The sequence below is a fragment of the Protopterus annectens genome, chromosome 4.part0 (assembly GCF_019279795.1).
Source record: "Protopterus annectens isolate FY-2018-M chromosome 4.part0, PAN1.0, whole genome shotgun sequence".
NCBI lineage: Eukaryota > Metazoa > Chordata > Ceratodontiformes > Protopteridae > Protopterus > Protopterus annectens.
Window position 1 is genome coordinate 561,295,072 of NC_056733.1, and position 26,333 is coordinate 561,321,404.

A 26,333-nucleotide genomic window follows, 5' to 3' on the forward strand; every position below is an offset into this window, starting at 1 on the left:
GCCTGGATGGTCTCAACAGTTAAGATTAGAGAACGTTGTGAAATATAAGGAAGTGGCTTCATTTGCCATTATGGATATTATAACCTTAAACACTAAAGAAAGAACATCCTGGTTGTTTTGTAAAGATAAATGTTTGCAACTGAACATTCTGCAAAATTCCAGCAATTTAATAAGACACTTGTCATAAGCCATTTTCAAAATGAATACAAGTAAGCAATAATGCTTGACAGTATTGGGACATAGCCAAACCAGAGCTGTTTTTGAAGTTTGAGACTACAGTGTCACACTGTCAGCTCAAAAAATAAAGAAAATAACTCAACGCTGTTCCTTGAAGACATTCTGCAGACCCATTCCCCAAACCCTTCTGTTACAGAATACTTTGAGTGACTGTCAATACACTTCTCTTCACTCAGTGACCTTGGAGTACAAGAGTAAGCTAACATAACTGAAGGGTAAGACCCACATTACAGGAGGAGCATAATGTAGGTGATATATGGAAACAAAGTGATAAAATACATGAAAAATTAACAATAACTATTTGTTAGTACTAGATGCTTACCTTTACTACTCTAAAGGAGCACAGAGTTTAATCAAGTCTAAGAAAACAAAGCTCAATTAATCAGACCTGGATTTGTGAAATCTGTTTAGTCTCTCCTTGCAGCTATATTGTTTATGAGATTATGAGACCCTGAAGACAGTGAATTTTTTTGACTTACCCCAAAGGCTGCGAAGTCTCAGTTATTATATGTAGAGGTGAAGAGTGTTGAGGGTCACAGTACTCCATGTGAACAGTGCAGGAGAGCTTGCTTCCCTGCAAAAATGTTTACCTTTATTTCACTGTTAAAGATGATGTTTGTGGTGCTGAATTTATGGTAGTGATATTGTGTGCTACAATGTTTTCTGTTTATTTAAAAGCTGTGAATCTCTACTCTAATCCTGGCAACTTGATGCTAGCCACAGGCATAGGGCAAGGTGTTCAGTTGTTATGCCAGCAGCCTGCCTTTCAGTAGTAGCCCAGTAACAGATGTCTTGATTAAGACTGGAATGACGTAAATAGTCATAGGCTGCCTCTCTGTCTCCATAGACAGATGTAGGCATGGCATACTAAGATAATTGTTTCTGATGGGAAGTGAGAGTAATATCAGTAAGCCCACCTACACAGAGCTGAGCACAATATGTAGACAAACTGGAGGTACGGTCCCAGTGTCAGTATTACATATGGGCTTCTGTGGCGGCATTAGTGGTAGTCACAGTAGGAGGCTAGATATGAAATACCATATGCAAAGAAAAAACAATCCATAATGCTGTTAAGCTTCAACCCTGACCCTAGCCGTGATTAGGATCCCTTGTACAGCACCTTGTCCCCTTACACTGATACTAGTCAATGAGTACAGATCTTTAGTTAACCAAGCATTTCCCTCCAAGTCAGCACTCGAGTATCTCAGCCCATTAGCAAAGGTAATATAAAGAAATCACACACAATCAGCTTTTTGATTATGTTAACAAGCAAGGTAAGCTAGTGATAACCCAACATGGTTTTGGTACATATACAGTCCAGCTTGTGGTCTGTATTTTATTTTGACAAAGGCATGTTTACAGCAACATTTTGTCTGGATTTTTTGAAAGTCTCCAACCTTGTCAAGCACACTATATGTCAAGCACACTATCATTTTTTAAATGCTAACTTGAAGTAATATGTAATGCATATGCTCTGGTGTTGTGCGCAAAATTATCTAAAAAAAGGGGAACGGACCATTGCATGGAGCAGCAAACTCTCTGATTAATACCAGTCTTCTGTAGGAGCTATGCACGGCTCTATTTATGGACCTCTGCTTTTCTCTATCTACACTACTAAAAGCCTACAGCACACAAGAGGTACGATATTCAGTTAATAATACATCCTGAGGATCCTAAAGTTATTCACAGCACAAAAAGACAACAAGAACTGTTTGATGGGTTAAGGATGGCGTTTAACAAAATTATGCAAAGGACATCTTACAACAGGTATTTATTTAATGAAAAGAAAATGAAGATGATCTTGTTTGGCAGGCATAACTCAGTACTAGGAATGCTACTGGTAACTCAGTTATAATGGGTAATACTAGTCCTTTAGACTTAGTAAACTCTCGGAAATATTTACACATCCTTATAGACTGGGAACCAGCATTCAAACAGCACATTCACTCCATTGGAAAATAAATAAATATAGGCTAGGAAGTTTATATAGATTAAAAGTTTATTAACCATCTTTGTGTGCAGTCCATGCAGTAGAATACCAGTAACCATGAAAAAACACACACTGTCCAGGTCAAGAGTGTGTTCCAACTATTTATTAGAAAAACAACAAGTTAAGCACTTTCGTCCCCTCAAGGACTTCATCAGAACCTGATGCCATATAAAATCATGACTTATATACAACTTAAAACATACTTCACCCAATCACATTGCATCCTCATATCAGTTCCTTAACCCTTTGGTGTCCTTCTTATGTTACCATCAGTGAAAACAAAGTCACTGTCTGAAACTTAACCAATGTGGTAGAAGTATGGTAAAAATCTAATAAAAACCAAAATCTTCCTATGTTATTTGTAACCAAACATACATAAGAATACCCACATTTCAAAATGTGCCTCTCATGCAAGAATTCTGCTTATTTTTTTTTAAATGCATATACTCTATTAAAATAAGCAAAGTTGATAAAAAATACTGTTACAGTTTAGCAGCTATCATTTTAAGTACAGGATTAATCGTGACATATCATTTAAACCTGGTTTGTGCATTGCATCTAATCTTAATTGCCATAGAAGTTCTTTGTATTCTGTTTTCATTTCCCAAGCTCCCCCTCTAGCTTCTAGTGGAACTACTTCTAAGATTCCAAAAACAAACTTCTTATGGCCTTCACATACACAGGTATGTTTGTACAATGCATTGTTCCTATTGCATTTCCTTTTATCATATAGGTGTTCATAAATTCTTTTGTAAAGTTTCCTCTCCGTTTTCCCCACATAAAATGAACAAGGGTTGCAGAGGGCTAATTACACCACACCACTTGTATTACAGTCACCTCTTGAGAAAGTAATTTTGTTGTTGAAACTGTTATTCAGAACAATTTCCCTTTTGTTAAATATGTGGTGGCAGTAACTACATCTATGACATTTGGTTGTTCCAAATTTATGGGGTTTGGGGTCCCTCTCTAACACTTGTTTGATGCTCTTGTCAACCTTAAATGTGAATGTGGGTGTTTCTCCTATGTGCTGGAACAACTCTTCATCAGTTTTTAGAATGGCCCAGTTCCTTAAAATTATATTCTTTACGTCTCTGTTCCTCTCATTGAACTTGATCACCATAAAATTTTGAAAACTCTTAGTATCAGTGTTTTTACTCTGTCCTATACTGTCTAATAAATCTGGCTTCCCCAGTATACATGGGTATCTGTTGTCTCTGTTCCTCACCACTTCCTCCCTAAGTGTTCTTAATAATTCCTGTGGGTAACCCGTCTCCAAGAACATGGATGTCATTTTGCCCAGTTCTTCTTTGAACAAAATTTCATTACAATTCATCCTAACTGCACAGATAAATTGTCCCTTCACCAAGTTCCTTTTACAGTAACCTAGATGCCCACTGTTAAAGAGCAGAAAACCATTAAAGTATGTGTCCTTTCTATAGATCGTAGTTGTATAAGTTTCATTCTCTCCAGGGTACATCAACCTTCCTGAGGTTTACACACACTAAGAACATAGACAGTGTAAATTATCTGGATATTCATCTTAGAACATTGAATGAAACTGGATTTAATGCTATTACATTTATTTCTCACCTATCATAAAACCACTTGCCCAAACTCCAAATTATTGCAGCACCAAATGGCATCTTTTAGATGTCTCCAACCTCTTATCTAAACATTAAATGCAGCTTTTAAGGCAGTGTCTATTACAATAGAGATAATAGTAATTGATAACTATGTTCTCCACACTATATTAGTCTGAGCACTGTGTTGTTAGTCAAAAAGCCTTGTGCCTCTTTCCATTTATGGTTATGGGTGCTAATAAAAGGCAGAATCCTTTGGCATCATACTAGACTTCTCTACACTGTCTTGTATACTGTATTGTTCAAATGATCTTCAAAATAATATCATGTTTGAAAGATCCCTAAAACAACAACAGTTCTGCCTACACATTATTAAAGTAGTGTTGAAAGAGTGAGAAAATAGAGTTAGACTTCTAGTTTATTGTTATACTGCTGTAATTTTGCAAAACCAATCTGTAGCTTTTGTATTGCTTGTCTTTTTTCATATTAATGTAATCAGCACAAGTGACTACCAAAATATGGGATATCCTCCATGGAATCTTAGGATAAGTCAGAAGAACTTGGGTACCACTGAAGGGTGGGGATGCAGAGTTAGGTCTCAATCTGAAAGTAAAACAAGATGCTACAAGATGAATCTCAGTAGTTAATAATCCAGTATCTTAAATCTAATTTTCATGTTGTGACATGGATCTTCAATGGAGGAATATTTAAACTTTTATTTGTGAATTTTAAGTAAGTAGTTATATTTTTCTCGTGAAACAGCTGAATATGAGATGCAAAGTCACTGTATACATTTCCATAAACTGCTGCAACTTTTAGAAATGCTTGTAGACAAATGGAGACTCACCAGAGCTGTTAATGTAGTCATATACAGGTGGCCACAATGAAATTAAATGAGCATCAATTGCCTCAAGTACAAGATGCCAAGGAGCACAATCACTGTTTCCACAGGAAATCAGTGATGGTCCATACTTAGAAATCAAACCAGCAGTGATTCCTTTCAGTTGGGAAATTTCTCTGATTTTTAATTTGGTGCGGCCATTTCGTTGGTATATATAAGTGTGGAGGGGTGGGGAGATTTCAGTCCACATCAGGGGGTGCAGGTTGTCTTGCCCCTTGCAAAAGCACTTGCAGTGTAACTGTTTTTCTACTACATTTTGGTTCCTCTACATTCTGATGTTGGAGGTTCCATAGTAGAACCATTAATGCATATGTTGATATGGGCATATAAGAAATATAGGTAGTAAGCTGCATGTACCTTAACATCCATATTTTACAATGTAAATGTGTGCCACACAGCAATATGGTGGGTAACATTTCTGCCTTATAGATTTTTTTTTTTTTTCAGTTTGGTACTATCAAGCTGCATACCAGTGGTTACCCAATAATTGTGAGTGGTGGTGTCAGAAATTTCAGGATACACCATCATTTTCTTCCAAACAGAGCAGTATGGCGACTCAAAAGAAAAAAAAATGTTAATACTCAGTCATCTCAAAACCATCTCAAAATAACTTTGACTTAGGCCTAGAAATGCAATGTAATGCATTATGGAATGCAAATACTCTTAAAAGGGTAACACTATACCATAGTCAAAGTGACAATGGTTGTATTCAAAATAAATGCAAACACCCTGTCAGCATTATTTCACTTATTATCACAGCTTCTCAAATTGGTTGCATAATCTGTATCCTTCTTGTGCCAATATGAGTTTTCTAAAGGTGGTATGGTCTCCCCCTACATTCCAAATGCTGTAAGGTAAACTCGCATTCCCCCAAATTATTGTTAGGGGTGGGTGGGTGTCCTGTGATAGAATGGTATTCTATCTGGGAACAATTTCTTTGTCTTGCATCCATTGAGTACTACTTAAATGCCAACATACATGCACACAATATGTGTACATATGAATGTACGTATATACTTTATAGTATGTTGTGCATATAGGAAAGAGAACTGCGTAAAACAGAAAAGGTACAATTTGCTGAAATAAGCACGTATGAAACTGATCACAAACATCCATATGTAGTGGGCTTTGTCTCTGCATCTTTGAATCATGGAAACTCGGCAATTCACAGATAAAAATAAGTACTTTCCATAGCCATAAAATTATTCTCTATTCTGAAATTAACTTTTACACACTTTAGGAATTCCTAGAAAAAGATAAGTTTGACATATATACATTGGTGTATGTGTTTGTGTGTGTGTGTGTGTGTGTGTGTGTGTGTGTGTGTGTGTGTGTGTGGTACTAAGTATTTAGTGGTCATCAAGCAAAAGTAACATGTCCTTAGCCATGTAAGGACACAAACATGAAATAATAAGGAACCACTTCCCTACACCTCCCTAATCAAGTTTAAGCCCATTAACAGGAAAATCACAAAACAAGTGCAACATCCTTCCTTTAAACAAAATCTACAGTATAATAAAACAAATTAATAGAGCAATATTTTTGCACGGGGGAAATGTGCTCTGCCCCACACATCCCTGTGTCTCTAAATATACTAAATCCAAGACTGTATATCAGTGGTGATATAGAGCAACACAAGGATCTCACTGTCATCAATGCACTTGTTGGGACGAGGGATCAAATGAAATAGAACTCCTGATCATTTCTTTAACAAAACAGAGAACTGATTAACTACTGTGATCCAATACACACACACACACACACACACACACACACACACACACACACACACTCCACACACACACAAAACAGAGAACTGATTAACTACTGTGATCCAATACACACATATATATATATATATATATATATATATATATATATATACATATATACATATATATATGAGTGGCAAATCAGCATAATGTTGCAGTGGTTAAACTTACTGCTTGACACTGCCTAGTTCTCCAGTTCAGTTCTTGTTAGGGTATGTCCTGTGTGGAATTTGCACATCCTTCCTGTGTCCATATAAAATCTAAGCGGATAGAGCATTTTCATCTCATAGGCCAGAGATGCTATATGTAGCCTAGCAATCATTCATACTGTTCATAGGTTTGAGTGTCATGAAAGGGAGTGTTGCTAATTGCATGTTTACTGAATTACTTAAATGTAAACTGCTTTTTCATACTGAGAGTTGTATTTTCTGTTTGTGAGTGCTCTATCTGAGCTTTTCTGTGCATTTTTGATTTTTTGAGGTTTCTGTGTTCTAATCTAGTCTATTTACAGTCAAAAGAATTCTCTAGAGTCTGCTTGCTCCTTGATCTGTTTAAAACTTTAATTTAGTGGCTACTGCTAGGAACTGTAATAGTTTCCCTACCCACCCTTCCTAGTGTTGTGGTATTCTTATACTTGGTGGCTTTGCAGTTGCCCACCCATACTGTATATTTGATCTGTGTCACTCCTCCAAGTCTAGTGTCATTAGTTCATTCAATGTAATAGAAAACATTTGTGAAGGCCAACCCACTCAGATTCTTAACCCTGAATTAACTTCTGTTCCAGCTTTCTCCATTTCCACTTTACTGAAAAAAAAATTCTAAACTTGCTTCCCCCCTTTCCTGTAACAAGTCTTGTCCAGATACAGATTTGCTGTATCCAGGACTGTTTGTAAGCTCCAAAGCCCCCACTTAACTAGGGTTAAACTATTTCTGGCGCCATAAAGTCTGCTCTTCAAATTTTCCCTTGCAGCTAGCCAGCTTTTTAGTTTTAGCACTCAAACCTGTTTCTTTGAGCTCAGCACTTGCACAGAACTCGTTGTAAGCACTAAATAAGCTACAAATTACTACATCACTCAACTTTCCTCACTTGTCTAGAGGAAAACAGTTTTTAGTATTTAGTAAATAAGCACCTATCCAGGCATGTCTAAAGGTCAGCTCCCGGTATTTTCTCCTGTCTACCTGATGAATCTGGGCATCTTGGGACAATGCAGCAATTGCCTCATGTACACAGACAACCCTCTCGTCCTACCACCCAACACTACGACCTGTGAGACATGCACTTATATAGCCAAACTGAGAGCAAAGCTCTCTTCACCGAAGACTGGACTAGACAGTCAAGAGGAGAAGGTAAACACTTGCACCACACTACACTCATCACATAGTCCCTCAAAACCTAAACCACCAAAACACACACATAGAAACACAAAACACACACCTACATTCGCGGAGGCTCTTGGTAAAAACCTGCCCAAACAACTGAGACCTCCAAAGCAGAAATGCAAGCAACCTCCACTCCCCAACACAACCCAAATGACACATAGCCCACATACTCAGTGTGCCACTCAACTACAGCCCATAAGGCATAACGTACCCAACACTCTAGTCATAGGTGACTCTATAGTCAGGCACACTGATGTTCCACTCACCAGGCTAAACAAGGAGAAAGTTACTGTCAGCTGCCTGTCAGGTGCCAGGATCCTCCACATAACACACGCACTCAGGTCACTCCACAACAAGTACAAATATGACTCTTGTCATTGTCCAGGTTGGTGTGAATGACCTGAGACGTACCTCCCTGGACTACATGAAAAGAGACATGGAGGAGCTCTCCGATCTTATAGTCCAGGCAGGTATGACCCTAACACTGAGTAGCATCCTGCCATCACCCAGAATGATACCACAGTACAAGGACAAAATGATTGACTTCAACAATTGGCTAAGCTTCTGGTGTCATTCTAAGGGAATCCAGTATCTTGTCTGCCTGGGATGACATGATCGACAGACCACACTGCTTTGCCAGAGATGGCCTGCAACTGTTGCCCTTGGGATTCCGGATACTGGCAAAGGCCCTTGCCACCCCTATAGTGCCTTTTTAGGCAAGGTTCAAATGACAAATTCACCACTGTAAGAGGTACAAGCAAGCAAAATCTGAGGGTAATGCTACTCAATGCTAGAAGTCGAAACCTCAAAATGCACTCACTCGAGGCACTCCTTAAAATGGAGAACATTGACATCTGTGCAGTGATAGAGACCTGGTTCAAAGCTCCAGAGGGCATCCCTGCATTACCAGGCTATAATTCATACCACACCTTTCGGCCACCAAACCCAGACCGAAACACTAAAGGTGGAGGAGTGTCCATATTCATTAAGGATATCCACACCTCCAGGCTAGTTGCTCAGCATAATGCATCCGAGATTATCCAAGTTTAACTAACTCTGGGCAAAACCGCAATCCAGATTGTAGCTACAGACCCTCCCTCACCATGCCCCAGGATTCCCACTCCTCTTTTCTTGATACACTGGAAAATATTAAGGTACAACCTAACACCCTAATAATGGGTGATTTCAACTACCCCACCATTAACTGGGAAAACTACTCGTGTACCAACTCTTTTGCTCAACGTTTTCTGGAATTCATCAATTCGAATGCCTTGGATCAACTTATCCACATCCCCACCAGGGGCAGCAGTATCCTAGACCTGGTCATCACCAACATGGGCGACCGGTGTTCCACACCAGAGGTCAGCTCCTCGTTGGTCAGATCCGACCACAAGCTAATTACCCTAAACATCCACATTCCACTCCTAACCCCTCCCCCCATTAGGAAAACAACTGTAAAAAATTTCTCCAAAGCCAGCTTCACGCTTCTTAAGACAGAAGTGCCAAACTTCACGACACCCATGCAGATGGACAATAGAGGTATGATTGCTGAATCCTACACAAATGCACTTTATAAGCACTTACATGAGTGCATGGATCATGCTGTCCCTAACAAAACCAAGATGCTATCCTCCAAAAAAAAGGAAGCCAATCTGGTGGTCTTCTGCCATAAACAAACTCTACAACAGAAGAAAAAAAACTGTTGCAAAAAAGAGTAAAATCTTATGATTGGAGGCACTCCCTGGTCAGCCTCAGTAAGAAGCTGAGATCCGTCATAAAATCCTCCAAAGCTAGTTATGAAAATAAAATCGCCACTGATTCTAAAGACAACCACAAAGCATTCTATAGCTATGACAAGAATCTCAATGGCAACATTCAGATCTGCTCTGAGTTAGAGCACAATGACACTAAATATACAGAACCAGCTGATATTGCCAACATCCTGGCAGATAGGTTCAGTGCTAACTTTACCCCCCCCCTCACCCCCTAAAGGGCCCATCTTTATACTGGAAGAATGCAAAGTTCCTGTAATCATGACTGCACAGGTAAAAACCTCACTCTTCAAAGCGAAGAACACAGCATCCATGGGACCTGACAACATCCCAGGCTGCCTTCTACATGAACTACAGAATGAACTGGCACCCCACCTAAGTACCATGTTCAATAATAGCCTCACCTCAGGCTTTGTCCCCATTGAATGCCACACCGTGACGGTTATCCCACTCCACAAAGGGGGGGCCACAACAGACCCCGGGAACTACCGCCCCATTAGCCTGAGAGCCTAGTCTGCAAGGCCATGGAACATATCATCATGGAACTCATAAACAAAGACATTGGAGATCTCCAAACTCTGGACCCCACACAGTTCAGGTTTGTAAAAGGCAGATCATGTCTCCTAAACCTGATAGACTTCTTTGAAGCAGTCACCAAAGCCATAGATGAGGGTAAGGTGGTTCACACAGCCTATCTAGATTTCGCCAGGGTGTTCGACACCATCCCCCACTCTGGAATTATAGATAAACTCACGAAACTAGGTATAAATCCCTATGTCACAAGATGGGTTGCCAACTGGCTTACTGACAGAACCCACAATGTGAAAGTAGCAGAAGCAAAATCAGACTTCAGACCAGTGACAAGTGGAGTACCACAGGGTTCAGTCTTGGATCCTCTCCTGTTTTGTATCTACTTCTCTGAAGTACAGGCTAACACAGAAGGTCTTTGGCTAACTAAATTCACAGATGACTGCAAACTAGGAGCCATAATCGAAACTCCTAATGATGTGGACATCCTACAAAAGGGCCTCACTGAGACAGATGCCTGGTGTCAAAGCCATGTTCTCAAGCTCAATGCCAAAAAGTGCATTGTCACCCCCTTTGGTAAAACCTCTGTACCCATGAACTGCCACATAGGCGGTAGTCTACTTAACACCAAAAGTGTGATAAGAGACCTTGAGACACAGGTGGACAGTAGTCTCTCTTTTGATAATCACATCGCCACAGTGGTCAGGAAATCCTTCTACGTGGCCCACCTCATCACAAAAGGTTTCTCATCCAGAAAAAAAGAAGTCATTGTTTCCCTCTACTCATCACTCATTAGACCCATTATAGAGTACAACGCCCCTTTTGGTATGTACCTCACAAGACATCTACAACAACTGGAAAGGCTGCAGAAATACCTCACAAAGAGGATTACTGGCCTCAAACAGATGCCCTACGCAGACCAACTCAAAATACTCCAGCTTTACTCTGTCGCATATCACCTACTCAGAGGCGATCTCTGCCTAACATACAAAGCTATGTCAAACCCAGAGCTGTTGGACATGCTCCACTTAAAGAAATCCCAATCCCTCCAAGCTACACGCTCTAGGGACCTAAACCTTGTCACCACAATAAACAGAACATTCTGGAGGGATAGATTCCTGTCCCAGAGGCTTCCCATACTCTAGAACAAACTACCTATCTATGTCAAACAGAGCTCCTCATTAGCACTCTTCAAGAAAAATCTTGATGATTGGTGGGTAATAGGAAATTTACCCCGGGGATCACCTCTGTGGTTCTGCTTGACAGTGGGTGGCGAAAGCCAGGGTACCTTTTTGGCTAGGCTTGTATAGGCCCTAGGGCCAATAGCCTAGTACCTACCAATGAACCTATGAACCTATGAGTGCATCCTTTGATAGGCTGCACCCCATTCAGGAAAAACGTCTGTGCCTTATGCGCACTGAATTTTAGGACAGGTTGTGGCACCCCTGTAACCCAACCAGCGCTGGATTAAGTGGGTAATCAGCAAATTAATGAATGAATTAATTAATTAATTAATGTATTTAATTTCTTTTTTTTTTAATATCATGGAGGTCTAGGGCCTGTAATAGTGAACTATAATTTTATTAATCTTATTCATAGCAGTCTTTTAATATTTGTGTAGTGTGCAGTACATCCAGCCATCCACAACCCCTTTTCTCCATTTTTGCACATGGGTTCAGGGTGTCACTTCAACAGTGGCAGACATCTAGAGCCAAGGATTACATCACCAGTTGGCTAGCCCTGCTGTAGCTGTTCTTTCATACCACACACTCACACCTATGGCCAATTTAGAGTGTCCAATCCAGCTCCTGCATGTCTTTGGAATTTGGGAGGAAGCAGGAGCACCCAGATAAAACCCACATGAACTCAGATACGACATGCAGACTCTGCACAGAAGGCATCCTAGCTGAGAATTGAACTGAAGAGCCTCTTGCTGTGAGGTGATAACACCATGCACTGCACCACTGTGCTACCCAGTAGTGCGGAGTGCATGCAACATGGTAATTCATTCCCAGGTGGACACTCTGAACTCAGAGGAAGCCGTGGATGAGTAATGTGAATGCTTGTTAGTATTTCCAACAAATCTGTAAAATGCCCACTAAATCTAATCATGCATGGTTAAGAGTACATTAATTTGTTGTACTAGGTAAGAACTCTAAATTTATACTGATGTTATTTAGCATTATGGAATATTTCTATGTCATGTTGTCTGAAACGGACTCCTTGTACTTGATGTACATACTCTGTGCCATAGTCCAATTAGCATTCTGTTCATAGAACATTCTGTTCCTAAAGATGCCTGGTCTGCAGTATCTATATTACATGCTCTTCATTTACTCATTTCCGTATTTATTGTTAACAGCAATTACATAGTCCAAGAATGGTAGGGCTGAATCCATTAATGACTGTCAAACTAAACATTATTATATTCCTGAAAAGGTTAACTAAGACAAAGTACTTCTCATTGATAAGAAAACAGTTATACTGCCTAGAAAGAACACTTTTTAAAAACAATATATGGCTTAAATATGCGATAATATTTTAAGGCTATAATAACCTTTAAGTTGTTATAGTGTCAGTGACACTGATGCAGCATAATAAAGTAGTGCACTATTTTCAGAAATAAAGGAAAATACATTCAAATGATGTCAATATTACTTATAGTGTTAGATTAGTTAGTGGCTTTGCTTCATATCACTGGCTGTTTTCTAATTTTATCAATAAAAAACACTGTATAACAATATCAATTGCTGTGCTGCACAATTTAAGTATATGCTACATTTATTAGCAGTATCCATGGCATTGTTTTATAAATAATTATTAAATATTATGAAGATTCATATTATGGCAGAAATATTTGATTATTATATGGATTTCTTTGCAATACTAGACCCATGACAGTTTAGCAAGCACATTAATAAATCATGTTTTCCAGCAAAAACCTGAGATGTACATCAGGTTCTTAAAGACAGTTGGATATGGATCCATCAGAAGGCCAGGGAGCTCCCCTCTATATGTGGGAGCAACCAGATGGACCACTGTTCACTGCCACCAATATGTAAGAGTCATTAGTGCTGGTCAGTCTAAAACATTACCTACATGTCGCTCACTGGACTTCAACAAAAACAAGGTACAACATAGAAAAGGTCATTAGTTATCAGCCTAAATAATGGGCACGAGGAAACCATGCAGCAAAATGCAGGACAACTTCATGTGTCAATTTTCTGTTTCCAGTGCTTTGCATAAGCTGGAGCAAATACAATGACCACTCTAAAATGAAATACTGCCACAGTTATCATTTGGCAGTCATTCTACAGTATATCATAAGGTTTACATTTTTAATATGAACGATCAGCAGTGAAAGTTAAGAAAATAAATTAAACAGAGATGATAAATGTTGTTCAAAGATCACAAAACTGCAGGAAAGCAACTTCAGATTTCAGCTAGTAAAAGCTGCCCAACAGAAAGCTTTGCTCTAGGCTGAGCATGTAATTGGCCGTTGTTTGATCAGTGTTCTACCCAAGTAAACAAATTTAAATAAAAAAATGCATTGCTCCCCTGCAGCTCGGAAAAAGTACATTTTAAAAGTACTGATGTAGTCATTATAGTAACATAATAGTAAGCCTGACATGTCTGAGATGAAAAAATAAAAAAGCAGTGGAGTAGTACCATGAGTTAGAAGAACGTGGCAACGTCATTCACTGTGTTTCCATCACCGCAGGACTGCATATTATTTGTGTACTCTGAGGCAATTCTTCAATACTTACCAGAGGAGTTGCTTCAGTAAAGCAGAAACAGCGTCTGATCTGTAGATGAAACAAATGTCAGCATTAGTAAACACTTTCTGCCTTTTTGACAGCTATTGGCCTGTACCCAAATAACAGTATGTGAGAAGATTATAAGTTTAGTTCTATGACTGAAAAAACTGGGGAAGCCTTCCATGGTCCAGTGCTATTGCCAGATTTCTAAATGATACTGCAAAAAATAAGAGGTGCAGAAAATCAAATTAAACTGCCAACGTTATGATTTAAAAAAATCTAATTTATGCTGCAATCAGATACAGTGCAATTAACAGTAAGAAATGATGAATTACTGAATTTGAAATAGTTTGGGTCACTGAATTTCCAAGGCACATTACTGAAAGGCCACAATGCAGGTTGGAATTAGACTGGCCCTGAGTAAGGCTAAACTATCCAAGCTATTACATAATATTAAATACTACTTACAGTTCTAGTAAATCTACTTACAAAATAAATGGGTGTAGCCAAGTAGTAGCCACCACAGGATTCATCTCCTGAGCAAGGCATCTATTTTTCATTTATGTCAAGGAGAAAAGCTAAAGAGTAAATCCTGTCCACAGTATTTTAAAATTGTGCCTATGACCTCATAAAACTTTAGTTTTACACCTTTGATACGCAACATTTTAGCTAGATTCCCAACAGCATCCTCCAAAGTACCCACCATTGTCAGGTACCATCCAATACAAGTTAACCTAACTGTTTCAAATAGTTAACTGTTAATACACATTTATTATTATAAGTACTTCTACATCAGATCTAGGTAGTTTTATTGTATGTTCCTGCACATAGATCAAATTACTTGGCCCCAAACTCAGATCATTACACGTTTGCTAGTTGCCTACTACCTTATTTAAACTGAACACTAGTTCAAGCAGACTTACACTTCTTGGTTGCAGGATCTTCAGCAGTCCTCACAATTGTTTTGTTTGTGTGGCATCCATTTCATAACTGCTTTGTCTACTAGTATTCTACAGTTTGCTGTTCTTATTGCTTTTCTGTTTGTGAGTTCTGCTTATCTCTTCTTCATCCTCTGTACTGCCAGGACCCCTCAACAATGTCTCTTGTCTCTGCTCCATTTTCTTAAAGTTACATTTTGCATCCTCCTGTTCATGATCACAAAATCAGGTGGAGTCCTTATTCCTGTCATATTTTATACTTTCCCATAAACAGTATATATGAATTAAGTAGTGAAGTCTTTGACTGTTGTACTTAAAGTGATGTTTTAGCAGGCAAAAAGCTCATATACTTACTTCTTATGACTTGTTTTTTGCCTTCTTTTTAACTACTGTATCCATGTTTTATTGAAAAGCTGCTGTTTATCCTATACATTTATCCTATTATTTTTTCATGAAACTTTGACACTACTTATCACAGAAAATGTGATAACTTTTCACTGACTGTTATTCACATGACAAAAATACAAATAAAAATTGACTTGCCAAATTCCATTCTAAAATAAACCTTTCAAATGAAAATACTTTTATAAATGCCATTTACATAAATCCACCAACAGGAAAACCTGAATCTGTGAGTAAATAGTGTCAAAATGTAGTCCATATTCTTCAAGTTTCAGCTTTTAGAAAAATCAACACATTTACTCAAAGCAATTTTTATCATGTAATTGCCTGTTCTGACAAACAACCAAGCCCTGCCAAACAATTAGTACGCGAGTGCCTATTTATCTATATGTAACTCTCTATTTCACTAATTACAACTGCTGACAATTTCAAGTTAGCAAAAAGTGTAAAAGCATTTGGTAAATTCCTTACACAACTATAAATTTACATAGTGTATTTCAAAAACAGTACATGGCTTTCCTGTAGCAGTTAAGCCAACAATAGACTCTAGATATTAATCATTAGTGTCGGTTTTAATTGTATCAAGGAAGGTTAGCCCTTGTGTTTTTTGCTTTCTAGTCAGGGAAAGGTAGCAGGAGAGAGGAAGGAGTATAGTCATACCCACTCTGTCCTTAACGACTATGTTTTATTACATAATTTTAAGACAATTGTTAGTGGCCAATGGAGCCTACAAGCAGTATATTTTAAAATATAATCACCAGCCCATGCCCAGGTTTTAAAATTGTTCAGAAAATCTATAGTTTACACATCAGGAACGTCATACTTCTGTCCCATGTTTCTCGAGTCAAAAAAGTCAGTTTCTTAAAAATGAAAACTAAATTACTCCTGTTTTAAGTATATCATGTTATATTTCTGACAGTTGCAGTCTGATAGCAGTAGCTTTTTCCAGTGAATTTTTTTAACTCTAGTAAGCATTCTGTAATCTACATGACATACGCTGCTACAGGTATATCTGCCTGCTCGTCCACTCTTCTGTTTTACCACTCTAGCTCTCTGCATTGATGCTGTTGGATTCTTACATTTGCAGTTTGCTGTATGCAAAGCGCTGAGATCTAAAGGGTAATGAGTTCATTATTGCTTTAGAAAATAAAGATGTAAAGGGTCTGTCTTTGTAAATGTAAATGTTCAGTTCAATCACACATCTCATTTTGTACTGCAGTTTATTAATGCCAGTTCCCCTTATTTGTAAAGCCAGCTTACAATAGACTTCCTGTTTGTAATTACAGTGAAGCTTGCACCTGAGAATGCCTGATACAGCCATAAGAATGGCCTCTGATATTAAGCTTCAGATAAATAATGCTTCGTGTATAGGCAATTCAAGCTACTTCTTAATAAACTGAGCTATGAAATTGTGACAAGAATAAGAATTGCGTAGATTAGCCTAGATGTTCAGTGTTTTATTTATTTATATAGCAAGTTGACTGATCAAATAGAAGATAGAAGTATTGAACTCTGATGCAATTAGCAAGGAATTATTATGATTCTTTGATTAGCACAGAAGATAGGGTTGCCACCTTTTCAAATGCCCAAAGTGGGAAATTTTTGTAGAAATGTGAGATTTTGCAGGAAAAAACATACCCATGGCCAGTGCAAATGAGAGAATTTCACTGTTTTGCTCAAATGAAAGCTTATTTTTATAGCATTTGCGTTGCTTATACTATTTCATATAATATTTATGTGTTTCAGATACAAAATAACTGTTTTATGCAACTATTTAAGAAAACTTAAGAAATATATTTGTCTTAAAATCTCAGGACATTTGCCATTTTTTAGGTTTTTCCGCAGGACACAACTGCCCAAAGTGAGATTGTCCCTCGCAAAGAGGGACGGGTGGCAACCCTAACAGAAGATGCAGTATCGCTGCCTTCATCATATTCTACTGGTTTACATTTCCAGTAGTTTGGTACATTAAATATTTCTCACATTTCTCCAAAATACAGTAAATGTCCACTGCTGTTTCAAGTATGTCTGAATAAAAATCAGTAAAAAATGTCCTGTTGTATAAGCACTGTTTTCTTACCTCTTCTTCCTTCTTTCAAAGATAGCTTTGGGGATGCCACTGAAATACGAGCAAATAATGTTAAAGTCTTTAAGCAGCCACCCTACCCTGCCTGTAGGTTCAGAGAACCACATGGTTTGTGGTACTGCATAAGAGAATCATAAACGTATGGCACAGGGAAAATGAAAAAAATATATATTAAAGGAACTCCAGCATGAAGTTAAGGAAATCACATAAAAAATATCCTTACCAATTGTCTGTGGTAGCAACTATAGTATTTAACTGTTGTATATTTTGGTTCTACCTATGAAATGCCAGCTTCCTGAAAGTCAGTATGTCAAAAGGATGAAAAAATGCCCAAAATTAAAAAGGGTGAAAAAACATTTTTAGCTGTTTTTTTTGCAGGGAAGCAAGCATTCCTGCACCCCCCCCCCCCCAAACGTATACATACAAACTGTACAGATGTTCCAACTCAGAGAAGGGAGAAATATCCCAAAATAAGTAAATCACTGCTTATGCACATTTAGAAACTGCACCAAGAATGATTTCCAGTGGGAAGCAGCATCTGGTGTTGTGCTGTACATCTTTTTTTGCATGCTACTGACACTCCAGAGATTTCATCTCAACCATGCGTAGGGGAGCCATTTATTTCTGGTCTATTTTTTAATCCAGGGAGCACTAGAACTTCTGTGTTGTACAGATCAAATCTTTACTGTAGAAATTATCCATGTATCCATATATTACAGTATCTTTGTAATGTCAATTTAAAGGTTATTTCTTGCTCTAGGTTTTAAGGTTTCAAATAGTCTGACTGCTTAAGAAGATGTAAGTAACATCATAGAAATGCTTATGTTTAGGTATGGAAAATGTCTATTTTAGTTGCATATGCCATTTCCCAAAAGCCGCTGTATATTTCCTTCCTTAATTAGATGGGGAAAGAAGCACTTCAAGTCCCCTATTCTTAAAATGTAGCTATAGTGATTTTCTAATTAAGTATGCTAGTTTTAGATATTTAAACATATCACTTCTAGGTATTGTGCTCCAAGTATAACTGGTTATAAAAGACTTCCATCTTAGGAATGGCGGTCGTGTTGCCAAGTGTAGTTTGCACTCCACCCCCATACAAAGGTTACTAGAACTTTGGGTCTGACAAAGGGCCTAATACTGAACACAATGAAAGCTTTTAGGGGGCTGTTCTTGAGCAGTGTCTCCTGGTAGGTACCACTAATATATTTTTCTATTCTAGAAAAACAGTAAGACAGCAGCCATCTCATGAACTGACAGGACCCTTACTGCACTATACTGAAACACAATAAAGGGAAGCAAATTTGACATAAAATACCTGAAAATGAAAGTTAAAATATATGCCATACTTCAAGCTAAACTAGTAATGTCTGTGACCACTATGCATCAACTTCAAGAGCTTCTACCTTATATATGCATGTGTGCGTGCTAATGTGTGTGTGTGTGTGTGTGTGTGTGTGTGTGTGTGTGTGTGTGTGTGTGTGTGTGTGTGTGTGTGTGTGTGTGTGTGTGTGTGTGTGTGTGTGTGTGTGTGCACTCATGCTCATACACACACTATGTAGTATAGCTAATAGAAAACAAAAATCAGAACCCTTTGTAAGATATAACTGGGATATAAGTGAACATTAATGACATAGTATTACCCATCATTCACTGTTGCAAAAAGTCACTGCAGACAATGCCAGAGGAAAAATGTATCTGTTAGTGAAAACCAGACTTATATGTGATACATATGTATTACATTCTTTATCTTTAAAGCACTATCATGTAGAAAAGAAAAAATAATGGTGTAGTTAGGTGTTCCAACTATATAAGTCGAATTTTGAATCAAGTTCTGAACATAAAAACATGTTGCTGCATTTAGATGAAAGAGCACTAATATATTAAAAGAAAAGCTAAAAGTGATAGCTCTGTGTCATAAGATGACAAAGCCCTGACTATGTCCCAGATGACCAGGGGCTGATAAGGAGCCTACCAGAGGGGGATGGAAATGATTAATCAAAAGTGGTTCTCCCATCCTGAGGGAAGTGTTAGTATATAAACTATTCTAGGAGTAAGCTCTGTGGATTAGATCTGTCTAGAAGCCTGTAGAAGGCAGAGCTGCTCTCTGGTACAACATAGCAGATGTAAGCAAATATGCAGTCATGCAGGCTTCTCAGCTGTTCAGATTTTTACAGAATATCCAGATTTTTGCCTCAAATTTTTGGTCTATTCCTCATAAAATGTGTGGTTTGTTGGCAAATAATTGAGGATTAAAGTCATTAAATAATGACATACATTTGAGTTTCAGATTTTATACCCTTCAGAAAATGCATGCTAGTCTATAACCTATTATTATTATTATGGTACTTTTAACTGTAGAATCTTAATTGATATATTTTCTTCTCTTACCAATGTATAACTGACATTGTCTTTTTACCCATATTCTATATCTTCTTTTACCTGGAGTGTTTTATTAATTTCTTGTTATATTAGTATGCTCAGCATATATGATAAAAGCTGTTTTGTGTATTATGCTGGATGTACTGCATTTGTATAACTTGATGCTGGAGCTTTTCTCCCCGGGCCTCCACAGAAAATGGGCCTGGTCCAGTCGGAATTTCCCAGTTAACAAATGTAAAATAAATGAAATAAATAAAATAAACAAATTCTAGCAACTTTCTACATTATTAATAGCAATATTTAAAATTGTCCCTAATTTCGTGCTAGTGCTCCCTCCTCATTTTTGGGGTTTTGTCAGGATTTCTTGCACTTAGAGGTTGACAGATATAGGGCTTAGCATAACTGGCAATGTAGTGTTTACTGCACAAGGAAAAAAGTTAGGAAACAGAAAACAAAACAAAAATGATGTAACTCCAAGAATGATTACGTTCCATGACCTCTCCCTCTTCTCGTCCATACATAGTATCCTCAGATGTGAGGGAAAGAATGGGATGTTAGGATGGAGCTCAGTGATGACAGGAAAATCAGAGGGCCAAAGAAATGATTAAAAAAGAAAAGCTAACAGTTACATACAATAAAATGTTACATTCTGCCTATGTAACACAGCAAAACCATAAAACTGCAATAGCTGACTACATATTCAGTACTGTCCCAGAGCTGTCGGTATTTTGGACTGGATGCTTTTACTATATAAATGATGTAGTGCTTACTATACCCGGATGAAAATGGTAAGAAGTGAAGGCTGGCTCCACATGCTAGAACGTTCTGCATATTTTACTTTTCACAATGGCTTATTGAAATAACCTACGTTAAATAACCTAATCATTTTGTGTGTGCAGCTGTAAACATTTACATATCCTACAGAGTCCTGTACTGCAGAAAGAGTATGAACTACTCTAGTAACTCTCAAGTCAGAAACAGCACTAAATTCTCTTCGGTTCCCAGAAATCATACTGCAATATGGCCTTTCAGACACATTACCTGATGGTTACTGCTTGTAGCTCCATACTAAAAAACAAGACTCATAGTACATCATTTAAAAGTGGCAAGGGTCAAGGACTGCAAACACAACCATGTCTCACAATTCTTGCATCTGCATCTTTGCCCACATAATACACTGTGATGCAACCATGTAAATGACAGGATGCCCCATGCATATTCTATCATGCCAATGCACAGATACATAGTATGAAACCTAGCTGGATGTACTGCTACATATTTATGTCAAGAACATGAGACATAAAATTATACTGCACTATATATGTGACCTTCACTTCCATAGGTGGCAAAAATGCCAGTTCCCCCTCGCCCATTCCCCTTAAAGATGTCATAAGACTGCATAGCAGTCTTGCAGTTTCAGACAATATGCAGTCTTTTGACCAACACAAGAATGACTTCTCCCATTCATTAGTAATCCATGCTTCCCTAGCCAGCTTCCTAAGTTCCAAGTAGAATATGTATTTCATATTCTGTGGAATCCCATTGACCCTACAGACCTTTCCAATCTCCCTAATCCCCCAAATAGTTCAGATTTCATTTTTCTGGTTGTTCAATGGGGTAGTGGAGACACATGATAAAGAGTTCTGCCACTTCATATCAAGAAGTTCTATGGTCTAATTCTTGGCTTAAGTGCCTTTTGTGGGAGTATGCATGTCCATCCTATGTCCATGTGGGTTTTCTCCAGGTGCTACAAGTTTCCTTCAACCTCCCAGTAGATGAACTATCATTCTCCAAATTGCTTGTAGATGTGATTGCAATGTGTGAGTTAGTGCATGTATAGTTCTGACTACAGACTAGCACCCTGTTCTGAATTGGCTTTCAAAGTCTTGACCCCACTAGTTATAGGGATTGGCACTGGCATATCCATAATGACCTAGCAGATAAAGTGGGTTATGGGAGAATAGATGGATGGATGGATGGATGGATGGATGGATGGATGGATGGATGGATGGACAAATGTCTAATGTCCACAACAATTAAACTAACATGACAATACCACCTCCTTCATTGTTATCATGTCTTTATAATATGGCAGCGACTATCACCAATCTTCTGACAAGTACATGGCTTGCTCCATACTAGAAATACAATGATCATATGATTTAACTCCAACAAATATGACACAGTCACTTCAAATGCCAGTCCTTCATACAGTTTGCTCCATAGCACAGATGGATAAAGCCCTTACTCTGACCAATATAACCCAGGAATGACAAATAACTAAAACATTGGGAAATACTGCCACATAATACAACCAACTGAATCCAGTTCACCCATCCTGGAGAGGGCAGATGCAGCATCTGCTGCAACAATTGCACCCCTTATAGACTGCGTGTGTACAGAAATGCAATGCAAGGACAGGGATGCACACACTTGTCATGCCGCATGTTCCACAGTAGTACATGTACATCCATGTTCAGGAATGTACATGTGGCAATAGCACACATCAAGACAGCAGTGGTAGTGGGATACTTTGCAAAAAATCCTTAAGAGTGTGAAAAGGATGATGGCACACTGAGACTTGTCTTGTGGTTCCCTGATCCAAAAACAATTAGGTCCCACTTTCAGGTTGGCTCACACACACACACACACACACACACACACACACACACACACACACACACACACACACACATACACACACACACACACACACACACACACACACACACACACACACACACACACGCACGCACACACACACACACACACACACACACACACACACACACACACACACACACACTCTGAGGGCAACTGTCATTCATTGATGACCCTTGGCTTCAGGGGATGAAGAAAGTAATGATATGCCGGCTTATGGTCAAATTAACACAACAAACACAAGAAGATCAAAAACAATGCCCACCCATCTAACATCTGCAATGTTGTCTGCAGATGCACAACCTTATCAGCATTTCATAAAACATGAGGTATAACACAAGCTTATTGTTTTTATTTTCTTTTTCACCTTTAAACTTACCAAATATTAATCCTCATAACACAGGCAAATATTTTTTGTTTGAGTGCATATATTAATAGGTTTATCAGATGAAAGCAAAAGAGTTTTATATCCACAAACCAGAAAAAGCATGAAAATATACTTTTATATTAACCCGTTAATAAGAAAATTGTTACTTTTAAAAATCCACATTTTCTTTTTGAGAAAAAAATATAAAATATAAACAATGATTTAAAGTCACACTAACCTACTTCTTCGATATTAACAGGTATGGGTGGATGCTGCAACTCAGATATTTTTCTCCTTGGGTCCAGGATTTGGCGTTCTCTTGGCTTTAGCCAGCTATAACCAGTTTAACAATAACTGCTATCGGTAAGGAATAACTGATTTTTGAACATCCTTTTTTGAAATGTACATCTCCTCTCACACACATGATGCAGACTTGCAGACACATACAGACTTACACACACAGTGAAATTCTGATTGAACTCCCTGTCTATTCAGCATCTAGTTAATAACCAAATAATCAAAGGATGAGCATGAATGTCTGTGTTTTCACATTTCAGCATTCTCATGAGCAGTGCAGTTTGTGCTTATTAGAGGCATAAAGAGTTTGTATTTTTAGAGGTATAAAGATTGTATGGGATTATCTTCCACAAAGCCCTTCCATTGAATTCATGCAAAATGGACATCTTTGGTCATTATATTATGATATACCTCCCATGGCATTTAATGCATGCATGTATATCTTGAAATGTTCTTATACAGAATATCCCACATGAAATCCATTCCTACATGGGAAAGTAGAAATGCATGTATTCGGACAGTACATTTTTAATTTTAAGCTGAACTGTAAAATATTGAATGGCTTTTTGTAATGAAATGTAATTCAGGGACAGTGCACCCAAGCTTTAAGAGGTTCCTACATCTTTGGGTCATGCAGACTGCATTGCAAACAAGTACTATAAAAGACAATCCTGCATGGTAGATACAGTAAGACTAGAGTACTCGAGTAAACCGTGAATTGACTTTCACCCAGCTTTGTTTTAAGGCTGCAAGTTTTTTGCACTTTTGACAGAGAGATCCTCAGGTAACACTCAGGTTAAGTTTCCTGATTACCCAGACGATCTTCTTCAGCCATAAAACAAAGCATAATTTTGCAGTATCCTGACAGCCTAATTTTACATACACACACACACACACACACACACACACACATATATATATATATATATATATATATATATATATATATATATATATATATATACGGGTCCTAGTCAGATCATCAAAAGTATGGTTCATCGAACCGTACTTTCGCGGACCCACTTTAGCAAAAGTACATTTTATCGAAAATGCACTTTTGCTAAAGAAAAAGAAAAACATGCTGTTTGCATGTAACGTTAGTTGTACATCACTGTGTAGTGTTGATGTACAACTAAGCCAATTATTGCAGAGATCATACTTCAGTGGGGATGAGGGAATATTCCCTTTTCCCCACTGTAGTCCGATCTCAGAGTGAGAATATTAAAGTGGGGGTGTGTGGGGGGCACAGTGTGTTTTTTTTTTTTTAATTTACTTTTTATTTTTATTTTTCCATGAAAATGCATTTTCGATATAATGCACTTTCACGGAAGTTTTATATATATATATATATATATATATATATATATATATATATATATATATATATATAAACAACACACACACACACACACACACACACACACACACACACACACACACACACACACACACACACACACACACACACACACACACTGGCTGAGTTTCATAGGTAGAATAAGCTAAGTTTACAATAAGGGAAGATGTTTAGAACAAATAATGCTTACAGATTTTAGGCACATGCCTGTAAGATGAAGTTTGCCAATTAGAGTTCATTACCCCTGAATGCTTCTTCACAAATTCTCAGACTTTATTATCCCTAGAGCCACAGTGCCACTAAATAAATGCAAGTGCTCTCAAAGGTTAAAGTATTTTCTAAAAGACCAGCCACAATGAAAGGTTTAGATGTATTTAATAAAAAATAAATAAATATGACAATACTGAATATCTATTCACAATAAACACCATAGTTTCAATTCACAGGAAATACAAAAACATCACAATTGGAAAGATTCAGACAGATACAGAAAAGCAATATTTAACTAATCTCACTATATTTTCCTAGCTGACTGAAGAATTACTGTCCCTACATACTTGCTAGAGCAAGGCAAGATGAAATGGTTGTCAGTTCCAATAACAGAGAGCTGAGTGCTTTTATCACACCTCTCACTAGTATCTAAATACAATTTCAGTACTGGCTACAGAATAATATCACATCTGGTCGTCTGACTCTGTGGTTCCCACACTACCCCTTCACTAGCAACTGAGCCAGGATTTAGCACATATGTGTCACAATACACACATAGAACTTTGCAAAGAGTTAACACATCATCTGGAAGATATAAAATAATTGCAGCACTTCCATCCTTCCAGCAGAAAGGCTTTTCACAGACATTGTGTCTCTAGTTGCATTCAGACCTGTGATATATAATCTTTATGGCCTAAACCAAGTAATTTAATTTCAGGCTATTTTTCTTGAGGTTAGCTGGGATGAGCTTAACTCTTTCCCTTCCAGTATCCATTGTTAAAATATAGAAATTTAATCAGTTACAACAATACAGTCCGACATACATGTATATTTCTTTTCTGTCCCACAGGACTTACTGTTGATACATTTTTAACACAAGCAGCTTTACAAATACATTTTAACACAAGTATCTGTACAAATCAGTTTAATATTCGAATGACATATAATTCTTTGCAGAACTCCAGCTAGCTATGCTGGCATATGCTGCACATGCACTGCCCTACTTTCCCTAGCACAGCTGGTACTATCTCACATCATCACAGTGCCTACCAGACATAGCTACACTGGCCTTCCTCAGGGCTTACCTTGGTCCATAGCACAAATTCTGAGGATTTGCCCTGGTTCTATGAAGATTTGCTGAATTATTATGCCAAGCCCCTAGTTGGCAGTAGAGATGCTTTTTCATCAGATAAATCAAACATATTTCTGGCTCACAAGCAAACACTGCCTTGTTTACATTGTTCTACTACCTCACCAACACCACATCAGACAGATGTGAATTACTGCAGATTCTGAGTCTAGACACTGTCTGACAGTAACAAAGTCTCTTCACTACTCAGCAGTATCAAGCTATCTCTCTTTACCCGCAAGCTGTTACAGGGAAAAAAACTTGTGCAGAGTTTCACAAACTTGTTTTTTTAGAAAAAGCAGTTTGAAAGAAGTTATGGTCCTTTAAAGCCTTTCTTGATCACGTAACCCCTGTGCAAATGCCATTAATATGATTATCACAGTCACAGTACTGGAATAGGTTTATAGGTTCATAGGTAGCTGCTAAGCATGCAGTCCATGAGACCATTGAAGCACCTAACCCAAATTCCAGTTGAACCCAAAGCACTTCTAGTTGTGACTTGCACAAGGTCAGACATTAGACAAACTAAATCTGAGGGTATTAAATCCTGTACCACAGGAAGCAGCTCATAAGCAGCACATAGTCTTAA

General features: G+C 38.0%; 1 protein-coding gene across 1 annotated transcript in view; it reads left to right on the forward strand.

Annotated features, from left to right (window-relative positions):
- Positions 1–26,333, forward strand: part of LOC122800267 (sodium-dependent serotonin transporter-like) — a 333,197-nt gene that overhangs the window by 181,131 nt on the left and 125,733 nt on the right. Inside the window, exon 6 of the mRNA XM_044069756.1 lies at positions 23,011–23,114. Within this exon, the coding sequence (XP_043925691.1) occupies positions 23,011–23,114 (104 nt within the window). The remainder of the gene's footprint in view (positions 1–23,010; positions 23,115–26,333) is intronic.